This window comes from Pundamilia nyererei, unplaced genomic scaffold, assembly GCF_000239375.1.
Source record: "Pundamilia nyererei isolate P.nyererei 1_Seehausen unplaced genomic scaffold, PunNye1.0 scaffold00011, whole genome shotgun sequence".
NCBI classification, from domain to species: Eukaryota; Metazoa; Chordata; class Actinopteri; order Cichliformes; family Cichlidae; genus Pundamilia; species Pundamilia nyererei.
This window is the reverse complement of record NW_005187412.1, coordinates 3,069,950-3,093,032: the sequence shown is the minus strand read 5'-3', so window position 1 is coordinate 3,093,032 and position 23,083 is coordinate 3,069,950. Positions and strand designations below refer to the sequence as shown.

General features: G+C 38.7%; 1 protein-coding gene across 2 annotated transcripts in view; it reads left to right on the top strand.

The window, feature by feature from the left end:
- The window catches only part of gpc6a (glypican 6a), a 141,330-nt gene that overhangs the window by 95,830 nt on the left and 22,417 nt on the right, over positions 1–23,083 (top strand). The window contains exons 5-7 of one of the 2 annotated variants that reach the window (XM_005724212.1): positions 7,144–7,274; positions 9,144–9,287; positions 12,150–12,179. In XM_005724212.1, coding sequence (XP_005724269.1) covers positions 7,144–7,274; positions 9,144–9,287; positions 12,150–12,179 — 305 coding nt within the window. The remainder of the gene's footprint in view (positions 1–7,143; positions 7,275–9,143; positions 9,288–12,149; positions 12,180–23,083) is intronic. The other variant, XM_005724213.1, reaches the window with a different exon arrangement.

Sequence of the window (23,083 nt, the reverse complement as noted above, 5' to 3'; positions counted from 1 at the left end):
GGGGAGGTGTTCCCTGCCAAAACATTTGGATGTAAATCACATATTTCTACAACTTTGTTTAAACATTTGTTCATAATGTGAATCTGGTGGTCAGTAGACGGGAAAATGTCCCCACGAATGAAATCTGAATAACATAAAAGTCAACATTGTCTTTGTTGTCTCGAAGCCTTGAAATTGCATTTCCAGAAAGAAATCACTTACTGAACCATTTTCAATAAAGTCCAGATCCTGGCCGCATTTAAAGTTAACTTTCAGGACTTTTCTTTTCTTTTCTTTGCTGCACAGTCTTGATGACCCTACCCTGTGTCGCAGTGGTATGTTTGATGGTGTGGTGATACTAATAGTACTTTTCAAATTATAGGAGGTAAACAGCTCAGTGCAAATTCATATCATTCACATAACCATAAACAGTGCTAAAACAGTATATGATGATGCAGGTTTAGGAAATAGACCCCATATTTAGCTTTAAATGTATGCAGATCACCTACAGACTATATTATAATTATATATAATTTTTTTTTTTTTCTATTTAAGGTCCTGTTTCAACACAACCAACTCTGGTCACAGAATGACTTCCATTGATTAGATTCACAAAGTATTTGTGCTTAAACTCTGTATAAGTTGGGAAATGCAGAAGAATTGCAAACCAAACAGAATAGGTAGCAAGCTTCCCGTTATCCATTTAAACCTGACTAACTGGGTCTAGGACATGAAGCAAGCCAAAACACTTAGACTGCATGGCAGTGAAGGGTAGTGGTGTCAATGGTATCACTTAGAAACTAAACAAAACAATTAAAACAGTACATGAACTTTAATATCATTCACGGTTTCAAGATATATATTTCTTGTATTATAAGTGATATATAAGTTCTTGTATTTTATATTTTATCAGAAGTCATTTAAGCATGTACAACTAACCCCCTCTTAACAGTTCATATGGTTGACTCATACTCGCAATCCATCAAATATTCATTAAGCTATATGAAAAATAGGCTGTCAGAACTCCACTGAGGATATCATTTAGGTCTTTGAGTCTTTTATGGAATGGGTAACAGAATTGCTGCCAATTTCCCATCTACTCTCACTGAATTCCACCGAGGCATTTTGTTTTTTTTTTGCAAAAGCATTAGAGAAGTACTCTGCTAAACATAGGCAGCTGAAGACTTCACAGGACTGAAGCTGGTCCCCTGCAATGACCTCCAGCCAGCTCCTGATGGAAATCTAACCAAGCATCACGCCCAATTTGAGACTACAGAGTAAACAAACAGGAGCGCTTTTCAAAGGCACAGGCACTAACAGAGCGAAGAGGGAGACTATCTGCGTCTGTATTCACTCAGTACGCTTTAAAAGCGAGGGCCTGGCATACAGTAGACAACATAGAACACAGACATGTTTGTTCGAATGGTAAATAATTTCCAGTACAAATTATAAACTGAATGCATACACTATTTGGACTTATATAGACGCCTCCCCTTTTCCCATCAAAATCAAAGCTCTAGTTTTACCCATGAAAGGTAACATTTTAGTCATTAAGTTTAGCATCCTTAAAAGACTCATAATAAATTCAGATTTAACACTCATACTCAATGAATCCCCCATTGTCTGTCAAAATCTGAACTTTGGCGTCTGAGATGCTGCAAATGCCCTTTGAGTGTGCTGCCTGTGAGTCTGATTTCTCTTCTTAAACAAGCAAAATGTCAAAGGAAAAAATAACCAATCTGAAACGTTTATTAACAACTTCATAAGTTAAACTCTTCAAGCTAATGAGGCCCTTTTCAGATAGTTATTGCATCAGCAAACAATTGCATAGTAATCAGGGCAGAATACATAGTATATTTAAAGAATATTAACATACAATGGTTAAAATATAAAATGTAACATAAAAACAGAAATATTAAGTGAAACAATGAAATCACAGATATATTGTGGATTAATGGTTAGCTGTCAGTGATTTTCATCATCAATAGCTCATGTTGTTAAGGCTGTTTATGTGCTACATAGACATTCAGCTCTCCCACCTTCAGCACTAGTAACCAGAAACATAATGTCATGTTGATAAATGTCTTTGTTAATCTTTCTCTGACTTTATTTTGTAAAGGTATCAGGTTTTATTTAAATACTAGAGATTTTACAGTTTAAAAAAAACATGTGGAAAACCTGTCAACAAAGTTAAAGACAGAGATTGGGATCTTGTTTCTTCAGATCTTCGTCATTCGCAGATAGTCAGATCACTGTGTAGTCCACAGTTTTGTCTGTGCTTGATTGTAGGGATATTGTTTATATGCACGCTTCGACCACCTTGAAGCCGCTTGACTCTGTGTATCACCGGGCGTTGCAATTTAGCACAGGTGATTAATTTCTTACTCACCATTGTATCTTACATGAAAAAGTGGAATGGTCCTCCCTAATGAATAAAAGCAGGCAACCTTGCATGAGGTTTATTTACAAGGCCCTACTGCATAGATTGTCAATGTCAGGTCCCAGGACATTTTAGCATTAGCTAAATGAAAATGAATTACTTTATACTACTTTATATTTTCCTGCCTACAAATGGAGACTACAAAAGAACTACAAAGCTACATTCTCTGATTTCATTGGAGCATTTTAAAAGGTCATATATATTTATCTGCAGCTACTCTTGAATATATGTTTCTTAATTTGTGATCACATATAAGGTCATTTCATTATGTGGTTGTATGTTTTTTGTACACAGGTCTCTCCTGAAAAAGAGCTCTCGATCTCAAACAGAGAAACAGTTAAATGAAGGATTTAATAATAACAGTGATGTTACATATTAATGTTACACTTTTTCTTTTGAATATGCTGTGTTGCAGCATGGCAGCTGCACAGCCCTACTAGACCTGAGAGCTGTTACAGCTTAATTTGTTAATTGTTAATACCAGGTTAGTGATTTAATCTTTGTTTTTAATAGACCCCTCTCGAAAAAGGTTAGTACTCCCTCATCTGTACTCATCTGTCTCCGAAATCACTCCTCTTAGTCAAGCGGGTGAGCTTAATATCCTGCCCTGTCAATTGCCACTGAGAGAAGGGGGATTTTATATTTTTTAAATCTCATGATAGCCACTCGGAAATGCTGGCCTGAAGGCAGGAGCTAAACACATTCCACAATGGCTGGTCAGGACAGTCTTGAATGGTATTGGCTTTCCTCAGTGCCTCTGTGCTGCACTGTAATTGCAAGAGCTGTAGCTGACTTACCCCAACGATCTTATTTGTCAATTTTACAAGACCCCTAAGCTTTTCTTTAGTGAACAAGGTGAAGTTTCCACACAAGGCTAAAATGCATAATATTAAAACCGAGATTATGCAGTTCAATCTCAGGAAAAGTTCCTTAGAGCAGTCACTGGGGGATAAAGAGCTCAGTTTTGACTCTTGGGTAATGGTTTTATATCCTTTCTTTTACCAACAATCAGTGACTATTGATTTGGTTTAACAACAATAACAACTTTCTGACCATTGGAAAGTAATTTCAGTTGCCTAAACATAATCATGCCTGAACCACAGGGGTGTCCGATTAGCACGCACTCAAAAATCATGCTGACAAATGACCTGCTTTGCCATTTAGACATAAGAGCCTCTTGCCCTGATTTCTTTGGAGTGCTCAGTAGTTTGAAACTACTGAGCTGTTTTGAAACTGCATTTGCAAACTTGCACTGCAACAACAAAACATCAGCAGTGATGGGAGAGCGGCAGACAATGTACCGATGCAGTGATGCTTTATTACAGTTTCCTTACTGTTAACAGATTCCACACAAAACCCCCAAAAAAACAACATCATACTCAAATGACAAGTATTGTCTCTGCAGACTTCCATTGTCGTTGTGTCACCAACTGATACGTTGCTCAGTTATGATAAACTTGGGCATTGTGTGTAATTTTGAGAGGAGCCCACACACTGCAGCTGGCTACTGTAAACATGTTTGCATCATATCTGTTAGTTGATGTTAAACGATAACACGGCTTTTTCAAAAAGCACAGTTTTTTTAACCTAAAGCTGTGGAGCCATATTCACTAAATAATTTGTTGTCAGCAGAAGCAGTTTTCGATGTTGTTTAAGCATTTTATATTGCATACAGTCATTTAGACCTGATTTAAGTGGCCATGCAAGAGGATGAAGTTCTGCTTTTTGGCAGCGTCGTTGCAGGCTTCACCCCCTCAGGCTTCAGACCTAGAGGCTACTTATCACTCCGTGCCAGAACTCTGGTTATAATCACATCTATTTAATGACTTACACATTTGATTCAAACATTACTGAAGACTCAGTGGAGCCAGAACAGTGTTTCTTCTGCCCTTTGGGCTAAATAGGCTTTTCCTGATTTGTTCACATCCCTGCAAATGTCACTGCACAGAGATAGACGTCTCCTTGATATCTCTACCCTTCCATTTAACCAGTGCTATACCCACAGACAAGACTTTTAATTACTTTTTGAGAGACAGGACAGTGTATTATCAAACACATTATTTTCACCTCAGACATCTCCCAGCCCGACTCAATCAATAGTACCATTCTTCTGTATGAACATATTAATATCACAGTCTTATAATGAAAATGAAAAGTGTCAGGTTCGGTGGGTAATCTGTTTTAGGTATCGATTCGTGCCGAGAGTCGTCCAAGGTCACGGCCCCTGCTTTATGTATGTATGTATGTATGTGTATATAGGTGTGTGTGCACATAAAAACACACACACACACTCGCACATGCCTACCAGTGGGTATATTTAGCTCTTTAAGCAACGCTCTCCAGCTTCTTAAATTGTTGATCTATTTGCCCTCGCCTTTTCTCGCAGTTAACTCCTCTCCCCTTACCTTTTCTTCTTCATGACTCAGCCTCTCTGGTGTGCTCTTCCTATATTCAGTTATGTCACTGAGCATTTGCAAATTAACCTAATGATTCATTTCTTACAGCAGCAGAATATTGTTAGAGCTTGGCATCTAGGCTCATCACTCTGCACAAATAGTCTATGTATAAAATTGGGAAGTGATGAGCAAATATTGCCCAGAGCCTACAGGTGGTAGAGGGTCCAAAACAACAGGCAGCAGATGCACGGCACGAGAACCAATGACATGTCAGAAAGAGAGATGGGGGCATTTTTATGCCTTTGTAAAACACTGAAATGGGAAATTGGGTGTTTTTGGTGTGTTGTGAGAAGGATCTATGGTTTTGACCCTGTTATTTATATTTCCAGAGCGTCACCACCTTCTTTTAAAAAGGAAAAATTGTAATATAGGGCTGTCAAAAGATAATTAAGCTTCTGGGAACTCTAGACCGACCTGTGGTACAGGCATTATTCTCACCTATGCAGGTGTCCAAGCTCTGCAGCAAACCTGGATAAGATAAAGGTGCTGTCTCAAAAGCTAAGATAAGAAATTATTTAACTAAACCATTTTTTTTTTAAAGATTGCTCAAAGACTTCAAATTCCAAGATACAGTTTTGGCAGCATGATACTAAAGTCACTGTACAGCAGGAAACCTCACTGGATAAACATGACTGCCAAAGACTTAATGAAAGCAAGAACAAAGAATCTGCAGAGTATAAGAAGAACACTAAACAAGCAAGGACTTTGTCAAGGAAATATTACATAGCTATATTTTTCAGCTGGAAGGTTTCATCGGGGTTTTGAAATAAAATACAAACACAGACACTTAAGTAACACAAACCATGACACCGATGATTTATAGGTGTGTTGCTGGAAAAGAGAGCAGGCTACAAAATTCACATGGGAAATCAAAACTGTGAACATCTACCAGATGTAGCAGAGTATCTGTCTTCACAGCGAAACACGCGAGAATCAAAACACTGCTAAAGTGCCTTAAGACTCTTTGTTTTGTTTGCAAGCAGGGACTTCATGACGGCACTTTTGCTGCACAATTTTACCGAGTAAAACAAAACACAAGCTGACTTAAATGTGGACGAAAGTAACAGATCAGCCTGTAGATTGAATGATTCTGTTAACAGAGTGACGAGACTAAAGTGGAACTGTTTGGATCCATGAATCAAGATGTCATGTTGTTTAAAAAGAGACAATCCACTGAAGAAGAATGTGTTGGCTTAGGTCCCGAGATGATTGGTAATCAGTTCATTAATCATTCCTGGTGCATCATTCAGTAGCCACCGGAGTCTCAAGAGATGTTATTCACTGAAAATATTCTGACACATTTAAAGAAAAGAAGATGCAGCAATTAAATTAAGACAAGCACAGAGCCTGCCAGTGTTTGTGAATATGTGTGGGTTTGGTTTGGTTTTTTTAAATTATATGTTATTTACTTTGCTGTATATGTCATTAGTATATTTTCATCCTTTTTTAGTCATAAAACTAGATTAAAGTTGTGGCAGATGGTTGCTCCTCCCTGGTTCTGCTGGAGGCTTCTTCCTGTTAAAAGGGAGTTTTTCCTTTCCACTGTCGCCCAGCGCTTGCTCGTAGGGTCTCATAGGTCTAAACCTTACAATATAAACCACCTTGAACTGACTGTTGTTGTGATTTGGCGCTATATAAATAAAATTGAATTGAATTGAATTGAAAACTGGAAAAAAAAATCTATAATTAAAAGTCAACATTTAGATGTTGGTTTGGCAGTGCTGGATTAAACTCTTTTGACTTTTACACCAAGTTTGATTCATATGTGAGAAGTAAAGCTAGTTGGTTAAGGTCAGGCATCAAAAAACATCATTGTTTGGGTAAAAATCTTTGCCAGTCTTTTTAAACGTTGTTGTCATAGTTGCCATGATGATGCTTCCCTCTTTCCTCTACAAAAAAAACGTCTGACTTTAATATTTCCTACTGAACTGTATCGCATGTCGCTGAACATGAAAAGGCTGATTCATTTGCAAGTAGTTTTACTTATTTTCTACCTGATGTACTATTTCAACCTACAAAAACAATGGAAATTGCAGGTTCCTTTTCGGATTTGTAATTTTTGGTTGTCAAGACAATCTCGAGACAGTTGTTTGCCCTGTTGTTTAAATCAGTGTCGCAGTCGCAGAGCTTAATACTTTGAGGGTTTTGTGCTGAAAGCTGATAATACTCAAATGCAATGTTAACATACTGATACTCACTCATAATGGAGAACCAATCCATTTGTGTTAAATATTTCTAAACTGACATGTGTCCTCTGTGTTTTGACAGATGCCATGCTGCTGGTGGCAGACAGGCTGCAAGGCCCCTCCAATATTGAAGCAGTTATACAACCAATTGACATCAAGATCTCTGACGCTATCATGACTATGCAGGACAACAGCATGCAAGTGTCAGCCAAGGTACTGTATCCTGAAGAAGCTGTGCTGACTTTGTTGAATTTGTGCTGAAAACAGTGTTCACACACACACACACAATATCTGACCTGATAAACAGTGTGTACATTTTTAAGTAGTGTAAAACCACAAGTAGCATAAAAAATTGCCTTGTCTAATATCTCATCCAGGAAATAATGAGCATAATAACTGGACTATATTAGCAGTCCTCAACTTCTCATCTCATTGTCCCTTTTTATTTTGTCATTCATATGAATCTGCATGATTCAGCAGAAATATGTCAATCTGTGCAATGTAAATGCAACATATATTTGGAACCCTGTGACAAGCTTTTACACATAACACAGTCTCCTAAACATCACAATTGTATTCGCATATCTAAAATTTGGGACAGGACATATTAACGTTTTCGCTGCTAATTCTGTCTTTGTCCTCTTTAGACTTCATATTGTAAATTGGTCTTTGGCACATTTTAAATATGAAGTGGCACAATTAGGATATTATCACACAGTGGATGGTTTTTCACTGCCTTTCTTGTTAAAAGGCAGCTTTTTCACTTCATCATTGTTATTCTGATGGTTACGTGTGGCCCATCTCCATGCCAGAGTTACAAAAGTCACTGTGAATTAGCCGTCACATTGTCTCCCATATCAAACAGCTGTCAATGTCCAACTTAACCCCTTGTCAATGCGCTTGACGTCTCACTTCTCTGAGGCTGTGCTTGGCTGACAGATTGGTGTCAGATTATAATCTTTCACATTTTGACCATTTCCCTGAGTTGTCTTGTTCTTCGTTTACTGCTCCTCAAACCTGTTGAAAAACATTTTGCTTGTGCGATGTACAAGATATTGGAAGCGTAATCATGGTGAAGAATTGCTAAATATTAGAAAAAGCAGTCTCTTGTCATGACAGCCATCTAATACATTAGGGTGCTCCATCACCTACTGAGCCAGGGGCCAGTAAACGTGCCAGGGATGAATGCTAATGAGCTGTGCTGTTTGGAGGTGTCTTGTTTGGGCCTTAAAAGCAATCTGCTGTTCATATGAACCTCTATGAGCCACACACTGATTAATGCGAGATTCCAGTGGTAAATCTGCACTTCTCAAAGCATAAACAACTGGACTTTTGTTTGTTAAATTTAAGAACTTTCCTTTTAAAAAAGCCAATGTGTGTGCGGGTTTACATTGTTCCCCGGTAGTTACTTTCTCTGTATCGCTCAGCCATGTAACACTAAATATTACAAAATGCTACAATTCTGCATTTTTCTCTCCCAAAAGTTTTCCTATTTGCAGTTTAGAATAAAATTAGCCTATTACTTTTATCTCTTCTGTACGCTGACAGCTTCATTTCAGTTGTAGTTTGTAATAACGTGGATGCAAAACAAGGATGCGACACAGAATCCTGGTCAGATTTTCTTAATTTTATATCTCGCTAGGACGACTGAGTAACAACATATCAAGGGTTAATTCCTTTTCTCCCAACAATATCACACTTCATTTAAAAAGAGACTCATCACTGATAGACAGTATTGGTTCCAGGACGGCTCTCTACAGTTTGGCTGTCTCAAATCACAGAGCAGAAATGGTGCTGAGAGCAAATTGACAGAGGGAGAAATATCAGTGGTAGAGCAAAGTACAAGTTTTGTGGGATCAAAATGGATGTGTAATCTACAAAGTAACAGACTCAGCCCTGGCTCAGTGCAGTTTTGTGCATCCTCTGAATGCTGACAACTAAATTATTTATCACTGCAAAGTTCGCTGTCATTATTATGGGGAAATATTGCATTATTATTACAAAACTGGGCAGTTTGTCCTCTTTTCCCTGGCGTCTGCCTTTTCTCTGCGGTAACTTTGTGTACCTCTCTTCTGTTTTTAGGTCTTTCAAGGGTGTGGCCAACCAAAGCCATCAGGAATAGGCAGGTCTGTGCGGGGCATCTCAGATGTGTTCAGTGGGCGTTTCAGGCCCTACACCCCTGAGGAGAGGCCAACCACTGCAGCTGGAACAAGCCTGGATAGACTGGTATGCACCGAGACTAGATAATTTCGCCAGTACTGTAAACCTGGATTGAAAAATGCAGTTATAAAAATTAAATGAAATAATAATTACCTTTGTGATATAAACAGCTCCAGAGATGACTGAAAGATGAAATAATTAATGTGGAAGAACTGATCCATTCCTAAAGCAAACCTCGAATACAAAGCCTTGACTTTAAAGCCTAACTCATGCGGTGCTAATGCATGATGATTTCCAGTAAAGAAGTCAGGATTCTGCCAACAAAGGATGCAGAACACGCTTCCTTTCTCACATTTTTCAAAAGCTCAACTGATTTCCTCTGTACAGAAGTGGAGTGTTTTTGAAATTTTATTGGCAGAGGCAGACTCGGTGGTGGCATGCTGAGTTTAAGGTCGACTTACTGGGGCTCATGTCAAAAGGCCAGAAAAAATAGAGGCTTGTTCATATAGTCCATATAGCCCCCAGGTGCTGTGTGACTTCCACTGCTGCTGTACTCGGACTTAAAATATTTCTGTTCTTTCACTCACTGCTGATGGTTACAGAGAAAAATCACAACAGCACACGCTTTTTCAACACAAGCTGGACATGTTGTTTAATACATATTCCTCGTGAGCATGAGAGAAGGGTAAAGCCCAAGCCTTATCCCAAAATGTGCAAAATGTTGAGTGAACAACAGCGTACAAAAGATTCAGCATCCACCCACCAAACGTCAGAATGATGAAAAAATGCTAAGACATTAATTGAGGCTACAAAAAAGGTCTGCGGAGCCCCCTGATGCTACTGAGGCACATTGTGTAGGAGGCTGTCAACGTCAAGCTTCGCTATAGAGCTGCGCAGAAGCCCATAAGTTGATACGATGTTAAACCGGGCCTCACAGCCCACGACTCCTCATCTTTTCCCCTGTTGCTACAAAATATGTGCTGCTGTCATGTAGCAGCAAAAGCGATGCACCTGATATTAACTAAGCTGTGTGTGTTTCATGTCAAGCTGACTTATTCTTATGGATATGAAACACACTTGTATGAGTAGGCATGCCTAACATAAAGCACTGTGGTCATAAAGAGATAGACATGCTAAGGAACAATCCTCCTTCATGTTGTTTACACCAAATTCTGGCCCTGCCGTCTGAACGTCTCAGCAGAAATGGAGACTCATCAGACCAGGTGGCATTTTTCCAGTCTTCTGTGGCACCAGGTGTGGTTTTCTGCTGCTGTAGGTTTGATGTGTTGTGCATTCAGAGACACCTTTCTCCATACGTTGGTTGTAACGAGTATTTATTCGAGTTGCTGTTGCCTTCCTATCAACTTGAAGCAGTCTAGCCACTCTACTCTGACCTCTGGCATCAACAAGGCATAGAACTGCATCTTACTGGATATTTTCTCGTTTTTGACTGTTGTCTGTAAACTATAGAGATTGTTCTGGAGAGGGGGGGGGGATCCCAGGAGATGAGCAGTTTCTGAAATACTCAGACTAGCCTGTCTGGCACCAGCAACCATGCCACGTTCAAAACACATTTCTTCCCAATTCTGATGCTCAGTTGGACTCATCTGTATATCCCTAAATGCATTGCATTGTTGCTTTGTGACCTTCTGATTAGATAGTTGTGTTAAAGAAGCAGTTGAAAAGGTGTACCTAATGAGTGGATATATTTTATTGTTTTTTACTCATAAAAGTCTGAAATTGTTACTATTCCTGCTGTTTAACACGATATGGCCTTCTACCAAATCTTTAATGAATATGTTATGTTTCTCGACAGTTACTGCTTTAAGTAAATTCAGTTAAAAGACAATTGTGAAGTAATACTAACAGAATATCAGCTGAAGTGTGCACTCACACAGGCTAGAAAATAGCTCCTTATGCTGTGAATTTTTCCTCTGGCCAATCCATTCAGACGATGTGTTTTTTTATGTAATCCTCACTCCAACAAGTAAATCCGTTTATTAAACACAGTATTGTCTTTTAAAATAAAAGGTACATTTTATAATCTTCAACTGTGCAAGTTGTTCCATGGGATTAAAATGGAAAAAAGGAAGGAGCAGAGACGTGATTACAGGCAGCAGAGAGTCTCCATAAGTAGTCTTTACTCCAAAAATAGCTGTAATTGTTAGGAATACCACAGTGACTGTATAAAAGATGTCCAGAACCTTTAAAGGGTTATTCTTGAACACTCCGTATATTTACACTCAGGCCTCATTTGAAAATTAGAACCAAATCCACTTTTTTCTGATTCATAACATGCACATTAAAATGTGTGGGAAAAATCTAAAAGGCAAAAGCGCATTTAGAGAAAACCCACTGGTTTCACTATCTTTAATAATGTATGCTTACATGCACTCCAGCCTGCTGCTTGCAAAAGATTTGAAAAGTTGTTCCAAGAAGTGGGAACTGGGTAGCTCAGGAAAACATATCTAACCCGTTCTTCAATGTACTTGCATCTCACTGTGTAAATTTATTAGGTGTGTTATGTGTAATACTTACAGTACAAATACATGTGAAACACTGAAGTATTAAAAAGTTGGCGTACTTTGCTAAACTGATTGCATTGCATTGCTTGAAACAACCACTGTCATTAGACCACTTCAGCCTGCGTTCCCACATTAGGCTGCTGTTTGTATGCAGGTGGTGATCTGTGCATTGATCAGACTTGATAGCAGCTGATTTCACACTGGAAAATGTATTGTGAATAAAATGGTTTGAGGTACTCAATCTCATAGGCTGGTGAATAGAATATTTTAGCAGCACCATTTATCATTTAACTTTTTGCTTCACTAACTAGTCATTATTTTGGCCCTATTCTCTCTCTCAGTCTCTCTATTTCTCTGATGTCCAATTAAATCTCTTTCTTCTTCATTTCTCTGCTGCTCTCAGAGGGCTGTCTGGAGGACAATGCAACACAGTGTAAGCTTTCCATTCCTCCTCTTACATTCACAATGTCATGTGTCTCGTGGTGTTTTAATCAACCTGCCAATAGTGCTTCACTTTGCCACATTATTTAGAACTGATATTGATTGCTTGTTTGTGGCATGTCTGCTTTATTTTTACTTAGTATTTTTGTTTCTTGGTAACTTGGTAACTACACTGAAACTATGAATAGCTGAAACCAATATTTACAACTGTGTTTTTCTGCCTCACATTTGGTCTAACATGGGTTGCATTGGCAGAAAGATGGTTCAGCTGTCAGAACTTGCCCTACAGCGTTGGATGGCTTTCTCTTTGGGTTTCCTATATTGTGTTTCTACTGCTGCTCTGCTTGATCTGAGGCTTTAAATTATTTGTTTGTATTGTAGGTTTTATTCACATTAACCCTGTTGCGACCCTTTTATGCATGAGTATTCCCCATTGTTTTTGCTTGTGTTGTGCATGACTTTTTGTATTCCTTGTATAGGTGTAGACAAGCTGAGCAAATTAATTGAGTCTATCATATATCATCCAGGAAAGTCTGAAAGACTTAAAGAACTGCAAAATTGTTGATATACGCAGCTACAGCTACAGCTACTGTATAGTACTTAGTCTAGCTGCTGTAGCAAACAGTGACTCAGTCTGTTACATAAGTTCAAGTTTAATATTCTTTGTGTTTTTTTAGCACTTACATATAGAAGTTAAAAATGCATGTATTAGGTATGTCTTATAGCACCTTTTGGTAACAAAATTCTGGAAAGGTAACAATACTTGATTTTTTTTTTCAGTACAGAAGGCAGCATTAGTGCCGCGTAGAGTTGTCAAAAAACTGATCCTTGGATACTAATTGATGCTAAATATTACTATTGGATCAGATACTCATTTGCAATATTAACAGTGCCATCTTCACAGAGCCCCTCATAACGCTAGCAGCTAAACACCTGAATAGAACAAGCTTGGCGAAGCTTAAAGGCTGACATTTCAGTCTTTATCAAGAATTTTGAGACAATGTTGAAGTATTTGAGTTATTTTGAATGCTTACCTGTCTGACACACACATTGCAGTTAGCCGATGGAAATATCACCCACATTATCCTTCCCCTCCTGTTATTGTTGAGGTGGCAGCTAGCGGCTATGGCTAATAATAACATAACAACATTAATCTTGGATCTCGGCAGTAAATGTTATCAGTTCTACTGGTCTGTAATATTAATATTCACATAACGGGATAATGTAGTTATTTGTCTATAGAAAGTGATATATTTCCCTTAAAGTCCTGATTTACTAATAATGCAGATTGAAGGTGAGAGCAGTCTACCAGCATCTACACAGAAACAGTGTAAAGTTCCTTGATAACCTCATTTAATTAGCAATGAAATATAGTGCCAAGAACCACAGGAAATATGCATTCTTTAAAATATGCCTGTTAATTTTATCAATTTTTTTTCCTCCATTGTGAAAAATGGTTTGGCGTAGCAAGTATTTTTCTGGGGATCGGTACTGAGTTTGAAATTCTAGTATCATGACAACCCTAGTGTGCACACTGTACTGCATGAAAGGCATTGATTGTAATGAATTAATTATTTATCCCTTGGCTGTCACAGGGTGACAGGCGCCGTGCACTCCCGACAGGTCTCTGTTCTATCGCAGGGCACAAAGAGACAGACCTGTGGCCAATTTAGAATCACTAATTAACTAACAAGCATGCCTTTGGACTGTAGGAGAAAACCAGAGTAATCAGAAAGAATATGTAAACTCTTTCTAAATAATTGTGATGGTAATGTCTTCCAAAAGTCTTCAAACTCTTGAAGTCTTCAAACATTCAGCATTTGAAGGTCTTTGTGCTTTCGATTGGAAGGTGAAATGTCTGAGTCCTTTTTTCGCTTCTCTCTCACACTCTGGATGTGATTACGGTCTGATTTGTAAAAGCAGCTGCTGATTACATAATCAGTGTCTGGGACTGACTTCAGCACACATTCAAGTCAAGGAATGGTCAAAAGGTACAGTTTAGTGGTGCAGTCTTTCTTCAATTGTCTGTGGTATTTGAAGTAAAAGCTGTGAGCTTTACAAACTCAGACCAAAACACTAAAGAACTAAAATATTGGCGTTAATGCCCAAGGCATTATAAATGCTGAATTAGTGCTACGATATATATTGAGTACTCCACTATCTCATCTGCCTCACTCTGAATGATTTTAAGCTGAAAGCCTAACTCGGTGGTTCAGACTGTCAAAGTCCTAACAGCTGAGCACACATCTGTCCTGGCTTACATATACAAATACAGCTACTGGTAAAAACACTGCCTTTTTGAGCTGATGGCTAGCGTGTTCTTTTTTTTTTTCTTTGAAGCTTAATTGGGGTTTAACTGAATCCTAATTTACTGACAATGCATGATATTTATGAATGGTGTGGCCATAGCGTGCTTTCAGTGAAATATGTCTTCCTGTATGACTCATTCATTACTGGAACTGAATGAACTCTTTGTAATTCAAAGAAGGTCTCCTCTCATACTGAGCAAGGGCAGCTTCACCGTCTTGCTTATATATATTGGGTCCTCTGCCTGAGAGCTTGAGGGACCTTGGATGAGCTCAGATGTTGTTCCTGGGATCTGCTGGAGCCACTCGCCTAGCTTGGAGGTCACTTTACTGAGTGCTCCGAATACCACTAGGACCACTGTTCTTCCTGATGTTGCTGTCATTCATTATCGTTACATCTATCACTATGGCCGTCTTCCTCTGCTTGTCTACTACTATCTCCGGTTGGTTAGCCATCACCAGTTTGTCCGTCTGTATCTGGAAGTCTCACAGGATCCTGTAAACTATGCTGGCCACTTGGTTATGGCGTTCCATATATGCCCTGCCTGCTAGCATCTTGCACCATGCTGTTATGTGTTGGATTGTATCAGGGGCATCTTTACACAGCCTGCACCTGGGGTCTTGCCTGGTGTGATAGACCCCAGGACCACCGTGCAAGGGCCTGTCCTTCCATGACGGTTCCTCCTCTCGCTCCTCGTCTTTCTTGGGTTTCTGCTGCGTTAGGTATTCACTAAACACATGGTCAGTTGTCCCTATCTACCTGATGTACTCGTGGATGTTCGTTGTCTAATCCTGGACTTTGGTACTGACACTCACTAGACCTCGGCTTCCTTCCGCTTAGCATACAGTCTCAGGGTGCTGGATTTGGTTGAAACCTTCATGCATTGTAAGGAGTTTCCTCTTCTTGATGTCAGTGGCTTCTGTCTTCTTCTTTGGCAAGCGTATTATCCAAGCAGGATACCTGACCACCGGCAGAGTGAAGGTGTTGATAGCCTGGATGTTGTTCTTGCCATTCAGCCGACTCCTCTTCATTTAGTGTTGCACTAAAGCCTTTTGTTCAGTATACACAGCAGTATTTGAGCATATCATCAACCATGTGTTCCATGTTCAGATTCAAGAGGATGCTGATGGTGTGTTCCTTGCATATGTAGTATTTTTATTCTGTTTTTATTTTGACAGATGTCTGATAGCACAGTTCTGACAGAAATTACTTTGTTCTCTGTCTGCTTAGCATTGCTGACCCGGCATTAATGTCGGTGCCTCCATTCTACAAACAAAAAAAAAAAAAATAGAAAACAATGATGGATGTTAGATGATTCAGTTGTTGATTTATTCGACTAAATTCTAACTATTTTGAGTCTCCCTAATGGGTTGTTTATTGTTGTGCACTGTTGAAATGGGGATGCAGTTGAAAAGAAAGTAAATCAGTCATTAGCAGCGGCCAGGCCTTTCTCCATGCTCCATTTCACATTCTTTTAGCAGAATGCCAGGGCCAGGAAACGATCTGGCAAATGGCATTTTTCTCAGGAAGGAAAAAGTGTTAAATAAATGATCACTGTTTTATTTCTTAATCAATCATGGTAATCCAGTGCTGAAAGGCATCAACCTATATGTACTTTATTGTGCAACTGTTACATAGCCACAGTATACTGAAAGAATGGAGGGATTTATAGAGATTTAGCTGAACACACTGTCAATTTGAATGCATGAAAAGAGTCGATCTGAGCATCCCTCAGCTTCTGAATGGCAGCCGGCATCACTATTCCCACATGAAAGTTTCTTTCTGCCAGAATAATCAGTCATATAGAAATCACTCCGCCCAGTGCAATTGTAGACACAACTGCCAATTATGACCGATGGTAGCAGAGCCAAATTGGGTAAATCCATGAGTCATGCCATAAAATGGATCGAGTTACAGCCCTAATGAAATTCTGGCATGTAATGCAGATCTGTTCTCTACAGTTTTTCTCTTTAATAGCCTGTGCAGATCAGCAGGCAAAAAAGAACAAGTGTTAAGACCAGTTAATCTCACTGGCATGCTAATTCGGAAAACTGGGCATGCTGAGCTAATGTTTTAGAAGCAGTAACAACCAAAGGGCTTGAGTGCTTTTGGGGTTTCTAAACTCTATTTTAGATTATGCTGACAAAAATCTGGGGAAAAGAATCTCAGCAGTGTCTTGACTCAGTTTCTTTTTTTAAATAGAACAGAAAGCGCTATAGTTTAGCCACTTAAGAGCGTGTGATTCTCTCTATACGTGTGTTTAAAGGGAGACATTATGTATCCATGTCTGTAGTCTGCAGGGTGATATCTTGAGTTAATTTGAGTTCACTTAATGCATTTTTTCACACAGATGGTCACACATGTTATTAACTCAAAGGATCTGAGAGATAAAAAGTAAAATTCACTGATAATTCATCTCTATTTTGTACATGGGGTGAAACCACACAAGTGCAGAAGATTTTCTGTCTTAGTGGGTCTGTTTTCACGTACAGAACACACTCCTCAGTTTAAATTAAACTAAAGACTGAGATGGAAAACTTTTAGCCAGTCCAGCACCTCACCAGGCCTATTTTAAATCTTCATATAATACTTATTAACAAAGAATTTACAATAATGGGATGGTATGAACTGGTTGTCTCAGGACTACCCTCTATGGCTATGTAGAGGGCAATGAATTTAACTGTCCAGAGGTAATTCTGTCTGTCAAAAGTGATGAAAATCTGACAGTGACTGATGTGTAATCAGCCATGCTCGCTCAACAGAAACCTGTCTCACAAAATGAATTAGAATTAATGAACATGGACAGACACAACAGATCAATGTGGCCACCTTCTAACTCTTTTCTGTTTAAAGTCAGCTTCATTACTTTGTTTTCCATTGCACCAGTTCCTTTGCTTCAACACGCTTAATTTGGTATAGCTTTCTCTTTCATTTCATGTATCCTTTTAGTTTTATGTCTTGCTTCGTTCTTATGCTAAGCCCAATTGAGCAATTGCCGAAGGATGTCTGCATTCTTCACAATAAGCAGTCTTTTTTTCCAATACTTTTTCACTTTGCCAACTTAGCAGAGCGCACACTAAATGATGCATCACTGATCGTGTATTAAGCGGTGAAATATTTTCTTCCACTGTGGTGGTTTTGCGCTTTTTAATGTTCCCATTTTCACAGAAACACACAAATGAGTAAAAATATATTTCACTATAATATTGAAAGAACGACTAGCTCGCAGGACTCTCTGTCAGTGCGCTTGTTCTGCCGCCGAAGGAGGAAAGAACGAAGCTAGACACCTATTGTGGTGGACAGCTGGTTGGGAAATGTGCACAGTATGGTGCGTGCTGCAGGGAGATACTCCAGTAAATTACAAAACCATGGTGATGTTTTGTTGTTTGCTGGTTTCCAGCTACTCTGCCTGGGTTATTTGCAAGCTCTTCTGGGCTTTCTCTGCTCTCTATTCTCGGAGCTCCTTACAAATCTTTCACTGCAGTGCAAGAGCACCGTATGATTTTCTACTGACAAAACCAGCAGAGTTTAAAATTCTTTGACATAGATGGCATGAAATCTTCTGTCAGATTTCAAGTTTCACCCAAGAACTAGAATGAGATCAGTGACACTCTTTCAAATCCAGACATGAGACATATGTGGACTTTGTTTCAGAGTTCATAAATCTGTCTGAGACAAGCAAAAATTGGTGAAATGTGTGACATTTTCAAAAATATAGTTCTTACAAGAAATGCACAATGGAAAAACAAACAACAACAGCTGTGCTTAGTTAACAGGCTGCTTCTACTTCTGGTATTCCTGATTTTTAAAGCAGGGATAACACTATATTAGGTTTCCCACAATTCAACAATGAATGAATGAATGATCTAGATAGAAAGATAGATGTAAGATAGATAGATAAAGAGAGAGAGAGAGAGAGAGAGATCCAGACCCTTTTAACCAATTTTATTGTTAATCATCCAAATGGCATAATGGCAAACCACCAACAAGCTTCTTCTGATTCTTTCCTTTGTTTACCCATCAGTGTGCATAGCTTTAAAATCCAGGCCTCCTTTCCATCACCACTGTGGTTTTGTTTTCTATATTGCTCGTGTGCTGTTATATCAAATGCTTCAATACATTTGATGCTGTATTTTTCATGGTTGAACACATTTTGCTGCTGGCACAAAGTTTATAGCTGACAACAATGTTCTTTGCATTTTTTACTGGAGGGAAATCACAATAAAACCTGTTGTCTCCTTCTCTGCCTCTTTGTCATGCTGTATCCTTCATCAAGCTCACCTCCCATGTGTGCATGCCATCACAAGATTGCATTCCTTGGGCAAAAACAAATGTCAGTCTGGCATGCTAGTGTTATTTGGATTAGTTAATGTGATATAAGAACACACAATAATTGATAATACGTGATACTGATGAGACATTGTCCAACTCTTGATATCTCTCCCTTGCACATGATCTAAATGGATATGGACAAACCAGCTTATTCAGCATGCTGCTACATATACATAAAGTATACTGTACACTTTCAGTCTGCTGATTAATTAACTAGTCACTATACTCTGTCGTTTAACAGTGATGGAAAATTTCCTTGTAATCTAACATCTGTCCTCCCATTATTCATGGCCAGTGCCGTCAAAGAAGCGAAATGTCCATGAGGTAAACAGTGATCTATCATACATCATTTATTCACTATCTCGCCACAGTAATGAAGAAAGCTCAACCTTTCTTGTTTTCATCTTCAGTTTCAGTGTAAATGAGAATTTCCCATCTCGAGCTAAATTTGGGCCCAGACTGCTTAGCTAAACCTGGCTGCTTTACCCTCTGAGCAGTTTGTGTGTATATGCCGCCAGAAAGGTGCAGCATTTATTGGAATCTGCCTCGGCTCTAGCATCTCTTCTCATCATCAGGCTGTTTAGCCCACTACTGTTTCCCTTGACATTGTGTGGTTATCACTCCTGCCTAAAGGTAGAAGGTGTTTACCTTGATTTAGCGCTGCAGAGCCTTGTGAGCTTAACTCATCTACATAGGCTGGCAGGCAAACTGAAATAAACCAGTGTGGCCAAGAAAATCCTATTTAGAGCATTATTCAAAGCACTGAATCACAAAATGCAGGGCCATTGTGTTTGAAGTAAGCTAACCCAATTGCTGTGAGCATAACAAGGAAGTGACCATTTGTGTTGGTTCTCTTTGGAGATTTCCCGACTTTTTCAAAGCCCATCTTTGCTATGCTTTATATAATTTAAATCCCCCGGTGCAGACGGGTTCAAGCCACAATACCATTAGCCGGTTCCTGGTGGTGTCCATGTGACCTAGAAACTCCAGGACTTTAAGTGATCCTGCAGGATATCTTTGCATATTTATCAAGGTTACATAACACATTTTTGGTGAAGATTGGTCAATGCACACATTCTTTCCAGCGGTATCTGTTCTTTTTATGTGATGCTTTTTATTGGTGATTGAAGTTTACTCTAAGATGATTCAAATTTTCTTTGCTGAATGTGTTCATAGTGTTTAAGTACTGATACAATATTTGTTAATAACTGGTCAGTTAAAGCTAGATGGTGGCTATTTGTGGGTGTGTGTTAAATCTCGCTCTAAATTTGTGCCCCACTGCAAACAGGCTGTTTTATGTACTTGTAGTTGTTAAAGTATGACATTACAATAGCTTTTTAGGCTAGTATACAGCTCTCTTTTGCTTCCAGTGATCCAGACTTGGTGTGGTTTTAAACAACAGTTGCCCAAACTTTCTGAAGGTCTTTCAAAGTTTTTCTTTGGACATGGCCTGCTTTTTTATTCATTTTCAGTCCAGTCCTTGTACCTGACCATTTTTAGAGGAAGTTTTTATGTTTCTTTGTGAAGCTACTCAATACTCACTTATGAGTCATGAAACATATAAAAGTTATCTAACTCAAGGGTGAACCAGTTTTGCATCTACACATAGCAGAACATTTCCAAAGACTCAGTTTTAAATTGTAACTTTAGGCACATAGGGGTTTTTTAATCTTGAAAAAATGCAACATTTAAATATAGCACAGTATGACAGGCATAAACTTGTCCCTAAGCCTCTAAGTGCTATTAGGTAAACTCGTGGAATATCTCGGCATGGTGTGTAGTGGTTCTCCAGGTCTCTCCAGAGCAGGGACCTCAACATCATTGAAGCAGTGTGGGATCATCTTGCTAGAGAACAGAACAAAAAGGCAGCCAACATCCAAATAAGTCCTTCAAGAAGCCTGGAGAACTATTCCTGAAGGCTGCTTACAGAAATTAAAAGAATGTTTGTTTGAGTGAGTTCAGGGTGTATTGAAGAATAAATGCGGTCTTGCCAAATAATGACTTTCAGTCTTGTTAGAACAGTTTGAAATGCTGCATTTCCATTTATGTTTGCATATGTTTCAGTACCGCTGCACATATTTCTCATTTTTTTATACAAAATATAAAGGAATAAGGTGAGACATGATTTTAAGATTCTGGTTCGTGCATGAACCGTTATAAGAATAATTCCAATAGATGATTTAAATGATCAAGGCGCCCTCTCTTGAACCAAGGTGTTTAACAGCTGAGCCGGCTTTCCCCGATGATCAGTTAGCACCAGCATAATCCGCATTATAAATTCATTCCTTTTTATTAATCTTAGTTTCTGCGGGAAGTGCATTGATAAAGGGGCTTCCCCCCCCCTACATCAACGTGTTTGCTTTTATTTAAAGTTTCCTGCCTCGAGAGTTTAAAATATGCAAGAGATTTGAACTAATTTATTCCATGAAGTTAGTGTAGTAACTTTATGTTACAGAGAAGCATCTGTTTATAAAGCCCCCTCCCCCAAATGGTAGGTTTACCCTTGGGATGGGACACAAAACCAGCTGTGTATGAAACTTCCATCTGTGCTTACATTAGTCAGGTCACGGTTTGTTTAACATGAATGTGCTGTACTAAAGCTGCTCAGTATCTGCGTCATTTGAGGTCTGTTTTTTCTGTTTCACAGTAACATGAATTAAGCTCTTTCCAGTAGAAATATCACAAATATACCTAGAAATAGGTTACATTAAAGTTTTATATTAAAGTAGTCAGTATGAGATTTATGGAGTCAGGTAATATTGAGACGTATTTACTTCATTAAAACAAATTAACAAATTATTTATTTTAAAGTATTTATGTAATCTGGGTTGTTTTAGTGTTATATCATACTATACTGGTCTTTTTTTAAGGAAATACAGGAACACAAATCAGAAAGCTTCTGGCAGTTCACAGGTGCATTGTAAACACGTATCCGGTATTATTGTGGTGGAACAAGCCCGTTTAGTCTGTAATCTCCTGCTGCTGCATCTGCTATGGCTTTAATTGTTTAGACACACCAGGGTTTTTTCCCTGGACTTTTTCCTGCTATGAAATTTCAATACTTTTATATTTACAGCTGTTAAAGCAGCCACCCACAATGTTTCTTTAAAAAAAAGAAAAATGTGCATCCATGTGGATTATATAAGTTGTCTTGTGTATTTTCTCCCACTGAAGATAAATGTTTGAGAACATTTACGTCAACAATAAGATCTAACAGATGTTACAGTTAATACAAAGTAAGCTGAGCATTTTTGTGTAAGAGAATTATTGCACATATAATTACAGAAATAACAAGTGTACACAAACACGCGCACAGGGCTGTTGAAAATGACAACAGCTACTGCATAAAGCTGTTGTCATGGGGATAAGTTGCAAACTGCATGCTAACTATCGCTTGCTGCCTGTTGCAGGAATTAACAGATGTGTGGGAGATTTCATTACGCTTACAGAGCCTCTGCTAATTGTGTAATTAGCTGTATACATAATCAGGAAGAGGATCAAAATATTACATTAACAAGTTCACCTGCTGTGAAAGTCACAGCACTGGTAACTGGGATGTTTAGCTTATTTAGAAATGACCTGACTTTAACAGCCACGGGAACATTTTAAACATCTAATGATGAGCTACGTCTGAAATCCATATTTATACTAAATTCATCAAAGTCCTTGGATTTACAGCGGTAAGGTAATACAGGGTTATTTCAACTCTGATGGCACAGCACTTCAGGTAGATGCTGCATTAAAAGTTTAGATGACATCTGAAGGAGAATTCTTGTCTTAAATTCCTGAAAACTGCTGCTCTTCTCATCTTGCTAGAATCCTGTTTCCATAAAGAAGCACTACTGATCAGAGGCTTCAGTTCCACACAACCTGACATCTGTTTGTAGTAACTGTTCTTTCTGTTTAAATTAAAAAATGAACAACACAGATGCTTCTAGGCCCTCTTAGTCCTGCAGCAGCAAGGATGGACTCTCCTCTGCTTTCTGTTCCCCTGTCAAGGTCCGACTTCAAAACATGTTTAAAATTCTCCATTATAGGATGTTGAGCTCTTAGATATCTCTATGTGGAATTGTTGAATTCTTGCCATAGCTCGAGCCAGTTGGCCTGTCCATACCTTGGCTAGTATCCAAGCATCTTCACTATTCATGCCATAGGTTCTGATTGTCAGTGACTCCAAAGATTTTTGTTTTTGCTCTGGCCATTTACTCGGGACCCTAGTGCCAATCAGTTTTTTGACTGGTAATTCAATAAGGAATG